The sequence below is a fragment of the Streptopelia decaocto genome (genome assembly GCF_964273445.1).
Source record: "Streptopelia decaocto genome assembly, chromosome: 2".
Classification (NCBI taxonomy): Eukaryota; Metazoa; Chordata; class Aves; order Columbiformes; family Columbidae; genus Streptopelia; species Streptopelia decaocto.
The window spans coordinates 69,392,673-69,407,824 of record NC_138655.1 but is presented as its reverse complement, the minus strand read 5'-3'; the positions used below and the strand labels follow the sequence as shown (position 1 = coordinate 69,407,824).

At 37.2% G+C, this 15,152-nt stretch overlaps 1 protein-coding gene across 4 annotated transcripts in view; it reads right to left on the bottom strand.

Annotated features, from left to right (window-relative positions):
* TMEM245 (transmembrane protein 245) overlaps positions 1-15,152 on the bottom strand; it is an 87,178-nt gene that overhangs the window by 55,134 nt on the left and 16,892 nt on the right. The window contains exons 5-8 of one of the 4 annotated variants that reach the window (XM_082044428.1): positions 13,593-13,679; positions 11,983-12,198; positions 6,850-7,019; positions 2,013-2,036 (exon numbers count right to left, since the gene is read on the bottom strand). In XM_082044428.1, the coding sequence (XP_081900554.1) occupies positions 2,013-2,036; positions 6,850-7,019; positions 11,983-12,198; positions 13,593-13,679 (497 nt within the window). The remainder of the gene's footprint in view (positions 1-2,012; positions 2,037-6,849; positions 7,020-11,982; positions 12,199-13,592; positions 13,680-15,152) is intronic. The other 3 variants (XM_082044429.1, XM_082044430.1, XM_082044431.1) reach the window with 3 other exon arrangements.

The following is a 15,152-nucleotide window of genomic DNA, read 5'->3' as shown; positions in this document are numbered from 1 at the left end:
AGTTTCTTGGTAGATTATCAGAAATTTATCTTGGTGTTCTCAAGCACCTCCCTCCAACAACAGGCAAAAGGGAGAAAGGTGCAAAGGAAGCAAGCAGCCTTTTAACTGCTCCCCATGTTCTGTATTACAACTGTCCTCCTTTATTTGCCTCTAGTAGAGTAAGATGTTTTTAAATGTAATTAATTAAAAAAACCCAAACCAAACAAAACTCAACAAAACAAACCCACAAGAACCTGACACAGCTTGCACAGTATTTTTTTACCTTTTTAATAAAATCTCGATTATAATATTATTATTACTTTCTCATGCACTGGGATCAACATCACATGTAACACTACAGGACTTTCAGGATCTCTTCCTATGAAACTGCAAAATAAAAACCATTAGTTTTCAATAATAGCCCCTAGGGACTAAAAAAAATGCTGTTAAGAAACTATATCCACAGAGTAAAGCAAATCTCTAAACTAAAAATAAAATCTAGACATTTTAAAGTTCAAAGCAATTACAGTGAAATTATTTTTGGAACCTATCAATACTAAGGAAAAAACTGATCTACATACATGAATTTTCAAACAAGCACATGACAAACTTGGAGCCAGAAAAAAGTAGCCAAGACTAAACTTATACCTGTGGGCTGCTGAACTCAGCTCTTCACCTAAACTGTGCTAACAAACCAACATCTAACAAAAAAAAATTATGAAGGGTTATGGTTACACATATTTACTAATTATAAGTCACTCACATAATGCAAAAATTTCAAAGTCAGGAAGTAAAAATCTAATTTTAAAACAACTAAACTATCTTCAAGGGCAAAAGAACATCCAAAAATTTGCTTTCTTAGTGGATAATTATAACTGAATCATGAAGCAAGCAACTCTACCTTCTTGTTCAGAAACACAGAAAGATCCTCACCATGTAACCCTGAGTTCACTGATTAAATACTGAAGATTAACCTTTCTAAATTAATTACAGCTGCTCAGCCTGCACACTACATGCAGCCTTATTCCCTACCTGGTTTTCACACATTTTATCACGTACTAGATTTTCATATTTAAAAATCTGAGGTCCTGCAGAGTCACACATGCTGCAGGTATCCCTCTCCAGCTCTGTGCTGGTTGGAAGCAATGACACTGCCCAAGTCCCAAAGATATCTCTGCTCTGATGAGTTGTCCAGATTTCAGTCACATGAGGCCAAACATGGACTGAATCAGTTTTAAGTTCCCTTGGCATGACAGTTCCCCAAAGAACAATAAACTCTAGTTGATTAAGATGAACCACAGGAACTGAGGAGTACATTTCATATAAAACACACACCACATGTTTACAAGCCACACAAAAGAAACAATATTTTAGCTATACCAACTGCTTTAATTATATTTTTAAAGATTTTTCTACAAACCCTCACTTCCCTTAAGAGTGATGTTGGATTAGGCAGCTCTGAGACCGTGAGTATTCTCATTTCACTTCTGCTACACTGAATACCACTGAATATACAGGCCAGTCTGACACTTCTTAACTACAAGACTAACAGGACCGACTGAAGCCAGTCAATGCACTATTTGCAAGCACATTCATGGCTTTACAAGTGTGCTTCACCCTCACTACTCCCATGATAATCTGGTTAACTGATGCTTTCTCTGAGCAGCGAACAGCTCTCCCATCCAGAAGAGAACTGGTTTTGTTATGCATACAAGTGAGAACCAGGTAAAGATCAACTGGTCCTAAATAAAAGTGTCACTAAATCAGACTGTTCGAAAGGCCAGTGTAATATTTCTGCTGTACCGAACACTTGACTGTGTGCATTCATTTTAGCAGAAGACAAGAGATCAGGTAGAATTATATGACCTTCAGTAGCTTATATCAAGAGCTGGAGAGAGACACTTGGATGAGAAATCTAAGACGCAAGGCATGTTAAGGAGTGTTCATGCTGCAAAAAAAGAAAACAAAACCAAAAAACCTCCCCAAAACCACAGAATCCATTAGTTGGAATCACAATTTTTCTGCTTATTTACCTTCTTATTAAGCCAGTGCCACAGCTTGTCAGTGGCAGGGGGAGATGGGAGAAAGGGAAAAAAAAGACAAGAACACAGTGGAAAATCATTGAAAAATACAGTAATAGAGAGGGGAAATAAAAGCAATGAGAGGCAGGCAAAGTCATCCACAGAATGAAAATGAAATTTTTCCAGACAGAAAGGTAAATTGCAATAGGAAGAAAAGATCATAACTTCTACTGCATGAATCTAGATTTTACTATTAACATGCACTTTTTGAAACAAAGAGAGACATAACAAATAAGAACAACTTTAATGCTATTAGCAGAGCTATCAGCACAATCTGGGTAATTCCAGTTTAATTACACTGAGAGCTAACATTTCAGATTTCAGAGCAGGACTTGCAGAAGTACTTTGAGAAGAGCACTTTACTGAAACACCAAAACTTAACAGGAGATATTTGTTCATTGCATTAATACTCCCATTCAGGCAGTTTCCTATGTATTTCAAAACACTACTATTATGTTACCTACTGTTAAATTTTATATGTTTCTTTTAGTATCACAGTCATATTACAACATTCACATTCAACGGCACAACATAAAATACATACCTAAATCTGCTATACACACAACAGCAAATTGCAGATCAAATAAATGTGTGGATTTCGTATCATTTTATTGGTTGTGCAGGAGTTCTTTGCACTTGTCTACAGCCAATTTATCCTTTTGTACTACAGTTATTTTTCTTAACTAATTCTCACCCATACTGCTCATGTACACCCATTTTAGGACCTAGTTTATGTAGGATGATATTCCTAATTCTCGCCATTAGTAATCAGTTAGCAGCATCATCACAACAGTGAAAAGCTTTAACGTTATTCTTCATCTCTGTTAGAGGTTAAGATCAAGTGAGTGAAATTTGTTTCTCCCTGAAAACAAGACCATTGAATGGTCAAATCTAGAATTTTGACTAGTTGCCAGAAATTATATTAGCTCCCAATGAAAGCAAAATGTAAGAACCTTTCAAATAAAATAAAATAAAATCTCAGAATGTTAAGTTATATCAGAAGCAAGAAACAGATTTAGAAATAAACATGAACACAGGAAACATTAAAATAAAGTATGTTACAAAGCATCCATTTTTACTACTCATTGAAAGAATCACAGTAATGGAAAGCAATAACAAGGCTTCAAAAGCCTCAAACTGACACAGCAGAATTTGTTCCTATTTCACCTCTTCAACTATGGAATAATTTAATCAGTGAAAAAAGGTAGTTTACTGATTCAACAACACACTTTTGCCTTTAACTTTACTTCTGCATATTAAAACCCACTATATATTAGGAAGAAACTTAGATCTCATGGCTCTATTTCTCCACTTTGCAAATCAAACACAACAAAAGCTAGAGCTCTCTTGTTACCCTGAGATTTTAGTAGAATGTGAAAGGAAGTCTTTGGTATTTTTCTATAATTTCAGCCTCCTAGAATTCCGTTATAAATACAGTAACTATACAGTAACACTATATATCAAAAATAACAATATTTTTTATTAATGTTTTAGATCATATCTGGGAGGCCCCACCTGCCTATGAGCTTACTGATGCTTAAATAGTTCTACAAATGTAATCAATCTACATTTAAAAATAGGCTACAGCTTAATTCTAATTTTCAAGTCATCCAAAATTAATAAGGCTACAGCCACTTGCCCAGTATTTTATTGAACAACCACTTTTATCAGACCTTACACGTCTATGGAAGTATTTCCTAGAATAATATACGCACTGGTAGAGATTCTCCCTATTTTTTGTCCTTGCTTTAACTACACGGTAAACTTGGTACCAGGAGAACCAAACCTTGACTTTACCTGAAGTCCAAAAAAAAACTATTACAGTACTCCATATATAAAATTATACTATGCTATACTAAGAAAAAGCATATAATAGCTACATGATTCACTGATACTAGCACATTCTAATTAAAAAAGAAAAAGTGCAGTGCATGCTGCTGAACTCCCTTGCAAACTCCAGCCAAAATAAAACTGCCCTTATTAAAGGACAGTCTTTAAAAAAAAAAAAAAAAAAATCAGTGAAACAAATAATTAGTTCTTGACTGCTGATAAGAACACGCATGATATCGTACCTATAAAGCTTTAAGATGTCTTCATGGATGACAACAGAAACTTCCCTACTCTTTCCTCCAGGGAGTCTCTCATATCTGAACCGCTACTTCTGTGGGCTCCATGGGGCAAATGCACCACCAGGGACTAAAGAATATGGTAAGAACAACCTATTTCTACAGTTCATATTTAAAGCAGGCCTGCACATACAGGCCCAGCTTGACCTATTGTTCATAAAGAAAATGAAAAACAATGCCCTACTTTCTTTCGGCTTGATCAGAACTTGAGCTAAAATTAGCCTGCATTTCCAAGATAACTCAAGGTTGATGAACAGTGGGAAAGAAGAAGAGCAGTTCTTTTCTTACTGTTTTTATTTAAGAAACAGACATAATCGGTAAAGCTCAAAGATTTGCACACATATACAGTACTCCCCCATTATTTATCACAATGCATTGTTTTCTGGATCATCTACACTAGTATCCTAAACTTCATTTGGGAGTAAAAGACGTGCCATTTGAAGATGTCTCATCGTCCTCACTACCTTTTACTCAAAACTATAACAATTTCCCAGCAGGCCATACTACTTTAGAAAGACCAAGGAGTACCACTAGGTAAGTGTGTGAAACAGACCTTGTCAATGGCTTGTTGTACTTGGCTAAGAGCACCAATATGTCCTGAGCCTGAGATTCTGCCTCCAGTTAACTTAGTATGCAAAAAAAAAAACAGAAACAAGCCAAACAAACAAAAAATTACTAAGAAGCTTCAGCTCCCAAGAAAGGAAAGCACAAATAAAATATTAAAAAATTAAACATCTAATTGCAAATGAAATCATCCTTCAGTCTTGGTTCCTCACATACCCGCAAATGGTAAGCTGTAACAATTTACTGCGTGAATTTCTGGTTTGTGTTTGCATATTTTTATTTCCTCTTCAACAGTGCGTAATTAAGCTAAAATGTCTGGTAATCAAATTTAAATACTGCTCATCCATCCTTTCTAAAAAAAAAACTCGCAAGGATGTCATTTTCATTCCTCTCCTTTTCCTGTCCCTGCAAAAATCAAAATTGCCAATATCCTATGTCATTGCTTCCCAAATTCTCAGAGATAAGATGCATCTGTGATCCTACAATGCACAGAATAAGCATATCTAGTAGAACTTAAAAAGATATTAAAGCATTAATGTGATAAGCACTGGAAGACCACCTATAATTCCAGCCACCCATGATAAAGCTAGGCGAACTGTAATTAGAATAGGCACAAACAAGGGCAACAGCATCATGCAGAGTATCAAGTGTCCTTATAATGACCAGAAGAGCTTAAATTGCCTTAATACACACAGCACAGACTCAGAAGGAATATGACTGCCACCTAAAAAATGGGGAGGAGAAGGGAGATAGAGAAATGAGTTGTGCTTACACTGTTCTTTTGCTTAGACAAGAACAACATGAATATAAACTGACTTTAAACGCATGTAAGCTGAAGAGTGGGAAGTTCTGCTGCACATTATGACAAAAGCCCTACCTCCTTTGAGGACAAAAGTCTTAGTGGAATTAGGGAGGATACTATACCACATAGCTACGCAAAACAAGGATGCTAAACTCAACAACTCATGAAATACAATACATATGACATTGTGTCTAGAGAGTGTTCTTACTGACAAAACAAAAGCTTTAATTAAAAGATTTGTGTAATGTAAGCTTTTATCCTAATATGTTAATACTTTCCACTGCCGTTGGAAACTCCTGTTATCTTGTCCATAGCTGTACTCTGTAAGGCTTTTTTCCTTTTTCAAATTCTTCCTTAATGAACTCTGTGAAATTATTACTTATTTCCTACAGTCATTGTAATGCTTTTTTTGACCTTTTGACATCCATTTACCCATTAGATCTGGACTTAACCTCTTCCTTTTCCTATAGGAATTCAGAGCTATAAATTGGAGATGGATCTGCTGAGGTGCAGATGCTCTGACAAATGTACTTACAGTGTTCAGCTCTTCAGTTATAGAAAGTGTGATGCAATAGCTTTTTCTAAAGCAGAAAATACTTCAACAACACAGTTACAGAAAGCTACTATGAACAAATAATCTATCAGATTAAGTTTAACTGAGAAGCCTTCATAGATTTTATGGAGCTTTCCAACTCTGCAATTTGCAATGCACATGTGTGTGCATTTTGAGTGGGGGAGAAAGGAGGGGAACACAGAAGCCTTATTCTATGGCATTTCCCAAATACCGTATTCTTCTCTTACAGAGGGAAGCCTCCCTTCTGTACCACCATCCCACCGTGTTCAACTATACTTCCACACAATGTAAACAAATATGTTCAAACTAGCTCAGGCCCTACTTACAGAATACAATGGGTTGCTTTTTCAATTACATTTTCACAACAGAAGTAGGAACATCTCATCTGATTAAATTTTATTTTAAAGTCTTTGTAATCAGGTAGGGTGACTGAACCATGAGAAGTTTGCCTTTCTCAAATAAGGAATCTTATAAAACTAACTCAACATTTTAAAAGTGACTTCTGTCAGGCTTTGCATGTAATCATTTAACAAAGTTTAAATGTGTACTTAAGTGTGAATAGTGAAAGAAGAGACGGTTTAAAATACACCATAAAACAGATACAGTTTTACATGAGAGACATGTCCATTAGTGACAGACATTTATTTTAGAATTAAAGCATTTCAGCATACAGTGAACAGAGAATAAAACTTCCAGGCTGTTTAAGAAAATAAGTAGAAATACCTTACTGTCAAGCTTTAGTATGACTCTTCCAAGCCCTCTGATGGGCCGTGGAGCAAGAGCTTCCTGACGTTCCTTCACAAAATTTTCAATGAGTTGCCACCAACTTTTGCAATGGTTTGCCATGAAGTTCAAAACTCCAAAATGAACCACGAGTTTTTTAAGTGCCCAAACTGTAACCACAAGAAGGAAATGAAGTGTTAGAGATTTCAGAGGAGCACCACAAGACTGTGCACCTACTCCATTCTGAAAGACCTATGAAAAAGAAATAAAAATATTCTTGAGTTTTATTTCCCACTAGAAACTGCTTTTAGAATTTTCAAGTGGTTTTAGTATTAATCTCCTCCCTCATTTTACAGCTATGCTTATCCACATGGAATTTAGACGGCAGCAGAAGGTGCCTGCATACTACCCAATCATGCAGCTAACAGACTTGGGCGAGGCCTGGGATAAGCAGGTATCAAGGTGCCATTCCACAATCCCAGTACAGTGGATTTATCACATCTTCACACATCCACCACACCAGATAACTACACATAAAATACCATATTCAGAACTTAACAGTATGTTACGCATGAAAGAAAATTTTCAGCCTCAATTCTTAAGTTTTAGGCCTTTAGACAGTTAAAGCTGTCTCCTTTAAGAACTGAAAGCAGATCACGCCTGATTTCACAGTAAAGAAGTGCTCATTTAAGCTTTCAACTGAAATACAACTACTGAATAATTTTACTTTTAAACATAAAAAACATTATTTTGAGATCAGCTTTCGATCTTGATAATCACAAAGCTTCAGAGAAACCCATACTACTCCTCAAAACCAAACAGAAAGCAAGCAGCTTCTCTCCAACACTTCTAACACACATCCAATGTAAAATAAAGAGCTTCTCAGCAACACTAGAAATGTCTAGTGTTATCGTTACAGAAATAAAAGCTCATGTCCATTTACTTGCCATGAAATAAAGCCCAGATACTTTTGCACAAGGGTTATGGTTCCAATTCTGCAAGGGCACTGCTCTTTCTCACTTACTGACTATACACACAACACTTGCGAATCATCACCATCAGGAATGTAAAAGCAAAAAAGCATGGTACATATGAAACTTTCTTTGGAAGCTAATAGGTCTTTAATAGTCATGAAATATTTGCCATATACTTTTTTAATTCAACAAAATGTCAGATCACTCAAAGTATCTGTTTTGTCTTCACTGAAAAGAAGAAAAGTGAGTAATCTTCCAAAGCCACTTTAACATCAAAACAGAGGAGTTAAGTGCAATGAGTTGTAATACAAACCTTTGTTTATAATGTGAATTAATTGAGCATTGATGGAAACATACCAGTCACAAAAATATCATTACAAGATCCATCAACTTAAAGGATTATTATATATAGCAGTAACAAACCAGATCTCACAACCCAGTCCTGACATGAACTACTGATACACAAACCTCTGAAATAATTAATGCTACATCCCCAAATACTGAAAACTATAGTTCTAACAGAAAACAAAGTGAAACCATTAGCAACAGAATCACAGAATTCTCCTAATTTCTACCTGTTTTTTTAAACCCAGAATTTATTAACCACAAATGTCACATGTAGATCAAAAATTACAATCAGTGTTAAAAATTCTACTTACACAGTAAAATAACTTCCTGTGAAAATGCTAGTAGTACTCCTCCAATTATATCATATTTATTGAAACATTTGATACTGAACTCCCCATCATTACATTGAAGTGCACTTTTAATAAAGTGTTTTTTTATTACAAAGGCTACCCTCCAAGCTAGATTCATTACTTACTACTGCCTTACATCAACACCACAGTAATTTCCTCATTCTCAAAAATTCACATCATGCTTCTACTTGGAGATGTGTAAAGTGACACACACATAGTCAAAAAGTTTAAATTTTAATATCCACAGGGCATTTATCAAAGTTCAACAAGAACCTACTATCTGTAAGCCATTTGTGTAATAGTTCTTTTTTACAGAGAGCTCATTCAACAATTTGCTGACATTTGGTTTACTTACCCTCTGGCACCACCACATGGCAAATATGGGATTTATTCTCTTGAAGAAACAATCTTTCCACTAAAGATTATGTGGCAAACAAACAAAAGAAAAGGGAGAAAACATAGTGCGAGTGCCAGCACCTAACTTACAGGCTGAAGTTTTGTATGATGAAATGCAACTCATGGTAAATAGACTTACTGATGCAAAACAGGGCAACCTTGAATTTTACAAGGTGAACAACATACCTGAAATGCCATTCTAACCTTCTGCTATTATTTAAAAATAAGTGTTTAAATAGTATCATCTAAAATAACCAAGTGTACACTTATTGCAAAGGCGATGTCAGGAGGTGCTACAATCATGCAGCTGTAATTTATTAAGTTAAAAAGAGGCAAGAGAGAAAAAGTTAAAGGAGGACTGTTATTAAAAAGTTGTGAGCAAAAGAAGAGAAAGCTGCACAATAATCTCCAGGAAGCACACAATGACCTGAGGACAAAAATAGACTTAAAAAAGGAGGCGGCAGAAAAAGGAAGTAAATGAAAGATCTTAAAACGAGACAATACCAGGATTCCCAGGCTCATATCACTGAACAAAATCCTACAAGTGTTCCACAACCTGGTTTATTGCTTAGCTTTTCAATTCAAAAGTAATTTTTTCACCTTTTCATCTTATGGTATAATTTTTCCACCCTCTATATTAAGCATTTTTAAAAGAGCGTCTCATTCTACTGAAGTACAACTGCATTCAAGAAAAATGTTAACGGTACCAAGATATTTCTAATAATCTAAATGCTAATTCATGTAAGCCATGTCTACCAATATAAGGAACTCTGGTGAATTTAACACCTTTCTATTTAAGGCTTTGGGTTGGTTTTGTTTTTGTTTTTTACATATTAGAAGCATTCTTCTTAAGGTCTCAGAACTGCTTAAAGTTATTAGCGTCCTTAAACTCGAACAGCTGCAAGGCAATTTGCTTTATAAGCCTCCCTATTTTCCACTACTAAATATTTTTAATACCACCTCTCTTTTAACAATCCAGGTTAACATCATTCACCTTCTGACACTTAATGTGAATCACTGTTCTAAATTTGGCTTTCTTCATCATTATAATCCCTTTTCACAATATTTTTGTGGTGATCTAGTTATACTCAGTTATATACCAAGAAAAAGCAATTAAACAGCCCAGTGTCACCACTATGGAACCAAGTGACAAATATTCTCAAGTTCATTTTCTAATTTGGCATGAGCTTATTGTTCAGATAGCTATTTTGGACTTAATGACTGGAAGCAGCAGTATTCACCCATTTCAGTTATAGTTGTATACTTTTAGATTTGTCTGGCTCAAGCTTAAAACCATTTATTGTTGTCTGCCTAATCATAAAACTATTGTATCAATTTTTTCTTCCATACAAGTAGGTATTTCTTAACAGTGGTAAAGTCACTCCGTGGCTTTTCAATAAATTAAACCATGTAAGCCTCTGTTTCTAGGAAGTCTAAAATTTATTTTCTAATCCCTTTATAATTTTTATTATTTATTTATGAGCTACATCCAACCTTCCATTTCCCATTATGCCCAGACAACAAAACTGGGCAGTTTCTTCTGCTGCAACTACACTGCAATGAAACAAAGATCAAATCCCTCTCTCCGCTTACTCTGTTTTCAGCTATTTATATTCCTAACCATCGTGTTACCCTTTAGCTGCTCCGACAGTGTTGCAGCCAAATCTGCAGCTGTTCCCTTCACCATGTCCCTCATTCACTGTGCCTCTCAGAGTTCACAGCTCCTCGAACCTGTAAGCATGGCCCCAACAGTCATGATTTCCAGATGCACAACTAGATGGTTTATTATGGCTTGTGTATTGGGTGTAAATCACAAGGTTTTGGTAGCAGGGTGGCAACTGGGGTGGCCTCCATGGGGAGAGGCCAGGGCTGCCTTGTGCCACACACAGTTGATTCCAGGGCACTCCACAATGGACACACCACAGGTCAAAGCTGAACTCATCAGGCACAAATGTGGTGCCTCTGTGAAAACGTATTTAATGAAGGGCAGAAAACACTAGAGAGGGAGAAAAGGAAAGAACACACAGCAAGAGAACAGAGAGGAAGATAGAACAGAGGGATAAACAGAGGGAATAAAAAGGCCAGGGGAGCGGAAGCGCTCCACCACAGAGCAGGTGCACCCCTCAGAGGGTCCGTGGCCTATGGAGGACCCATGCTGGAGCAAGCACATCTCCAGAGGGACTGTGGCCCAGGGATGAGGAGAAGCCTGAGCTGGTACCTCCCAAAAGGGACTGCAGCTCAGGGGGGTAGCCCATGCTGGAAGACAGGACAAGAGTGCAGGCACGTGGTTGCTAGCTGAGGCCAAACCACCACACGTGGTAAATGGGAAAATAACTACATTTAAGTGTTAAATACATTTAGAACTGCTGAAAAATAGCATTTTAAGTTTAGAGAAAATCCAAGCAAATTATGAAACTCATTTTGTTTACGGTAGGGGGATGGGAGGAAATGCCTGTAGATACATAGTAGCTCATGCATATTTCCAGAGTTCCCACCTTCCATATTCACCTCCCAAAAGGGTATTGGAAAAAGTGTCATTCAGTTTTAAAATAAACTCTTCCAATAGCTATCATAACTACTCAAATCTTGCTTGATATATAAAAGAACAGATGCATGTAGATGTGAAGGACAAAGCTAATTAACCTTAGATCTAGAATTAGAATCAAGTTTATCTTCTTCACAGGACCTAGCAACTCATTTTTAATGTAAATTAAAAGTTAGCATGAGCTGTACTTGGCTACTGAAAAACAGCTAAAATAGTCTTTATCTATAGGGGCAAAACCATAAAAAATGTACTCTAAACCAGAAGTATTGTTACAATGTAAGGTATGACACTAAATTATTCTAGATAACTACAATAGTCAACAGACAAATCAATTTTACAAAGTTGTCCGCTACACGGCAACAGACAGTGCATATCTGTCTTCCTATTTGAAGCTCCAATTCATCTTGTCTTAACAAAAAGCTTTAACAAGCCTTTCCTTCTATTTTATTTAAACACAAAGCCTAAGGCTATCCAAAGTCATCATTTAATACACATTAAGTAAGATAAATTGATTTATTACCTGCAAAAGGCACAGGCAATAGCTGCACAATCCAGAAATTTAGCCAGATCTGGACAATGACAATGGCCCACACAAGTGTAACAAAGTAAATATCACTAGTTTTCTTTTTTCTAAGAAAAGCTCCAATCTCAGGTCTTTGTCTGCTCCCAGAAGAGGATGAAGAGGAGGATAAAGATGACGATGAAGCTTGTGGAGACTGATCACCTTCTGTTGCTCCTAAAACAAATGCAAACAAAGAAGTGGAAATTATCACATTAATGTTCACCACAGAACAGAATACATTCCATAGTCCCAAATTAACCTTTTGTTGTTGCTGTTGTTTTGGTTTGGAATTTTGTTTGGTTTGGGGTTTGTTCAGAGTTTTTGTGGGTTATTATTTGTTGTTTTGGAGTTTGGTTGGTTGGTTTTGTTTGTTTGTGGGGGTTATTTTGTGATTTCTCTAAAAGACGCATACAGCCTTGGTGCTGATCTGAATTTTGAAATGCCAGAACAGGGCTGTGTAAGCTCTCCCACATCATGCAACACCATGCCAAGCAGTGCTGGGAGAAGGACAGAAGAAAAAATACTACAGCCTCTAAGAGGCCTCCTGTCACTGCAGGTAAATTACAAGCCAAGTACATTTTATCACAGAACCACAAAACCCTGAAAAACACAAAGTGTAATTCACTTCTGAAAGAAATCAGAGGTCTTAAAAGAAATCTTTGATTTCTCTTTACTTTAAGTACTCAAAAAGAAATCTTAGATTTGCTCAAAGCTCATTTAAACAAAACACTGAAGAGAAAGCTTTTATCTTACAAATTTCTTACCACACTTTTTATTTTCCTGAACACTCACACTACAAACATAGCACTCACACTGTGATCCTAAATTACTTCGTTCTTTAAAATATTTTAGTAACAACAGCAAGCATAAATGAATGGGTAACAAATGTTGTCATTCTCTCATTGTTAGTAAACACGAAACTGAATTTAAAAAACAAAACAAAACAAAACAAAACAAAAGTGATGTATTAAATGCACTTATAGGTAACACTAAATAGTAATTTCAGGCAAAAATTTAATGTCCAAATTAAAATTCTTGTATAAAGAACACAGTAATTTATTGATTTATTTCTCTTTTTAAATTGGTAAATCTGTCTAGTTATGGGTGACACCAAATCCATCTTCAGTCACTGTATATAGAATCTCTCCCTGAGAACACCAGTATTAACTTATCCTGAGGCCCCATGCTGGTGGCAAAATGCACAGACTTCCCACACACCATTACTTGAGAAAAATTTGCAGCCATAGTGGAAGAACGCACACACAAGAAATCCTAGATAATTACTCTATGCTGAACAGTAAAAGGCAATTTGTTATGTTGGTACATACTGCAGCAAGTAAGCAATGAACGCAACTCTTTCACTGGACTTGTGTCCCCTCACCGCCAGCCACTTTCCTCCCATAAAGAAAAACTGCTGTAAAAACTGTATTACAATACATTACATGCATATCAGCCAAACAACTTACGTTCCACACATGCAGTTTTAGCTGCCCTGTGTCACTAAAGCCATTCCTGGCCTAAAGCATGACAGCTAGAATGTACAAAAAGACAAGACCAATTTGTCATACGTGTACAGTAGTAGTCAGTGACAAATTCTGCAGCCTCATACACTGGATAAACACTCTTCTCTTGTTGTAGAAGTCTGCACTGGTGTTCTACAAGTAAGTGGAATTATTTTTAGAGCTTATAAAAACTTCCCCACCACACTAATACGATAACACAAATCTATTGATTTACCCAACTGATAGACACTGGGATCATGACACAAACATCTGCTGGTTGCTGGTAACATATTTGGTGGAACTTCAGAATATTCCCAAAGGAATTACAACATGCAACCTGAAAGAAGGAACTCTGCAAGCAGCTAAACACAGCAAAAGCTTGAGGTGGAGTGCTTCTTGGCAAACCTCTTCGCTGGGTAAAACTGGCTGGAAGGCTGGGCCCTAAGAGTTGTGGTAAGTGGAGTCAGTTCTGTTTAACCAATGATCTGGATGAGGGGATTGAGTTCACCTTTAGTAAGTTTGCAGATGACAAAAAGTTTGGTGGGACTCTTGATGCGCTTGAGGGTAGGAAGGCTCTGTAGAAGGATCTTGACTGGCTGGATTGATGGGCCAAGGCCAATTGTATGAGGTTTAACACGACCAAGTGCCAGGTCCTGCACTTGGGTCACAACAATTCCAGGCAGCGCTACAGGCTCGGGGAAGAGTGGCTGGAAAGCTGCCTGGCAAAGAGAGATGTGGGGGTGTGGATTGACAGCTGGCTGAACGTGAGCGTGGGCAGGAAGGCCAACAGCATCCTGGCTTGTATCAGGAATAGTGTGGCCAGCAGGACTAGGGAAGTGATTGTGCCACTGTGCTCAGTGCTGGTGAGGCCCCACCTTGAATCCTGTGTTCAGTTTTGGGCCCCTCACTACAAGAAAGACACTGAGGTGCTGGAGAGAGTTCAGAGAAGGGCAATGAAGCTAGTGAAGGGTCTGGAGCACAAGTCTGATGAGGAGCAGCTGAGGGAACTGGGGCTGTTTAGTCTGAAGAAAAGGAGGCTGAGGAGAGACCTGATCACTGTCTACAACTACAAGGAGGTTCTAGCATGGAGGTTGTTGGTATCTTCTCCCAAGTAACAAATGACAGGATGAGAAGAAATGGCCTCAAGTTGTGCCAGAGGAGGTTTAGGTTGGATATTAGGAACAATATCCTTTCTTCACGGAAAGGGTTGTCAGGCATTGGAACAGGCTGCCCAGGGAAGTGGTGGAGTCACCATCCCTGGAGGTGTTTGAAAGATGTGTAAATGGCGCACTTAGGGACATGGTTTAGGGGTGGACTTGGCAGTGTCAGGTTAATGTTTGGACACAATGATCTTGAAGGTCTTTTTCAATCAAAACAATTCTATGATTCTATGTCTCAAAGGGATAAAGGCCAGCCCTATCCTACAAACTACACTTCAGAGAGAAAGACAAGTTCATTTTCTATAAGGGTAGAGAAAGTTACCTGTAAACAGAAGTCTTCCTAAAAAGAGAACATGTTTTTGTTATAAGAAATGGAGGGTTAGATGAAATAGTGACTTTATTATTATTAATGTCTTTCAGAACACCAGGATGAAGGTACCCCTTCATGAATAACAACGTCCTTCTG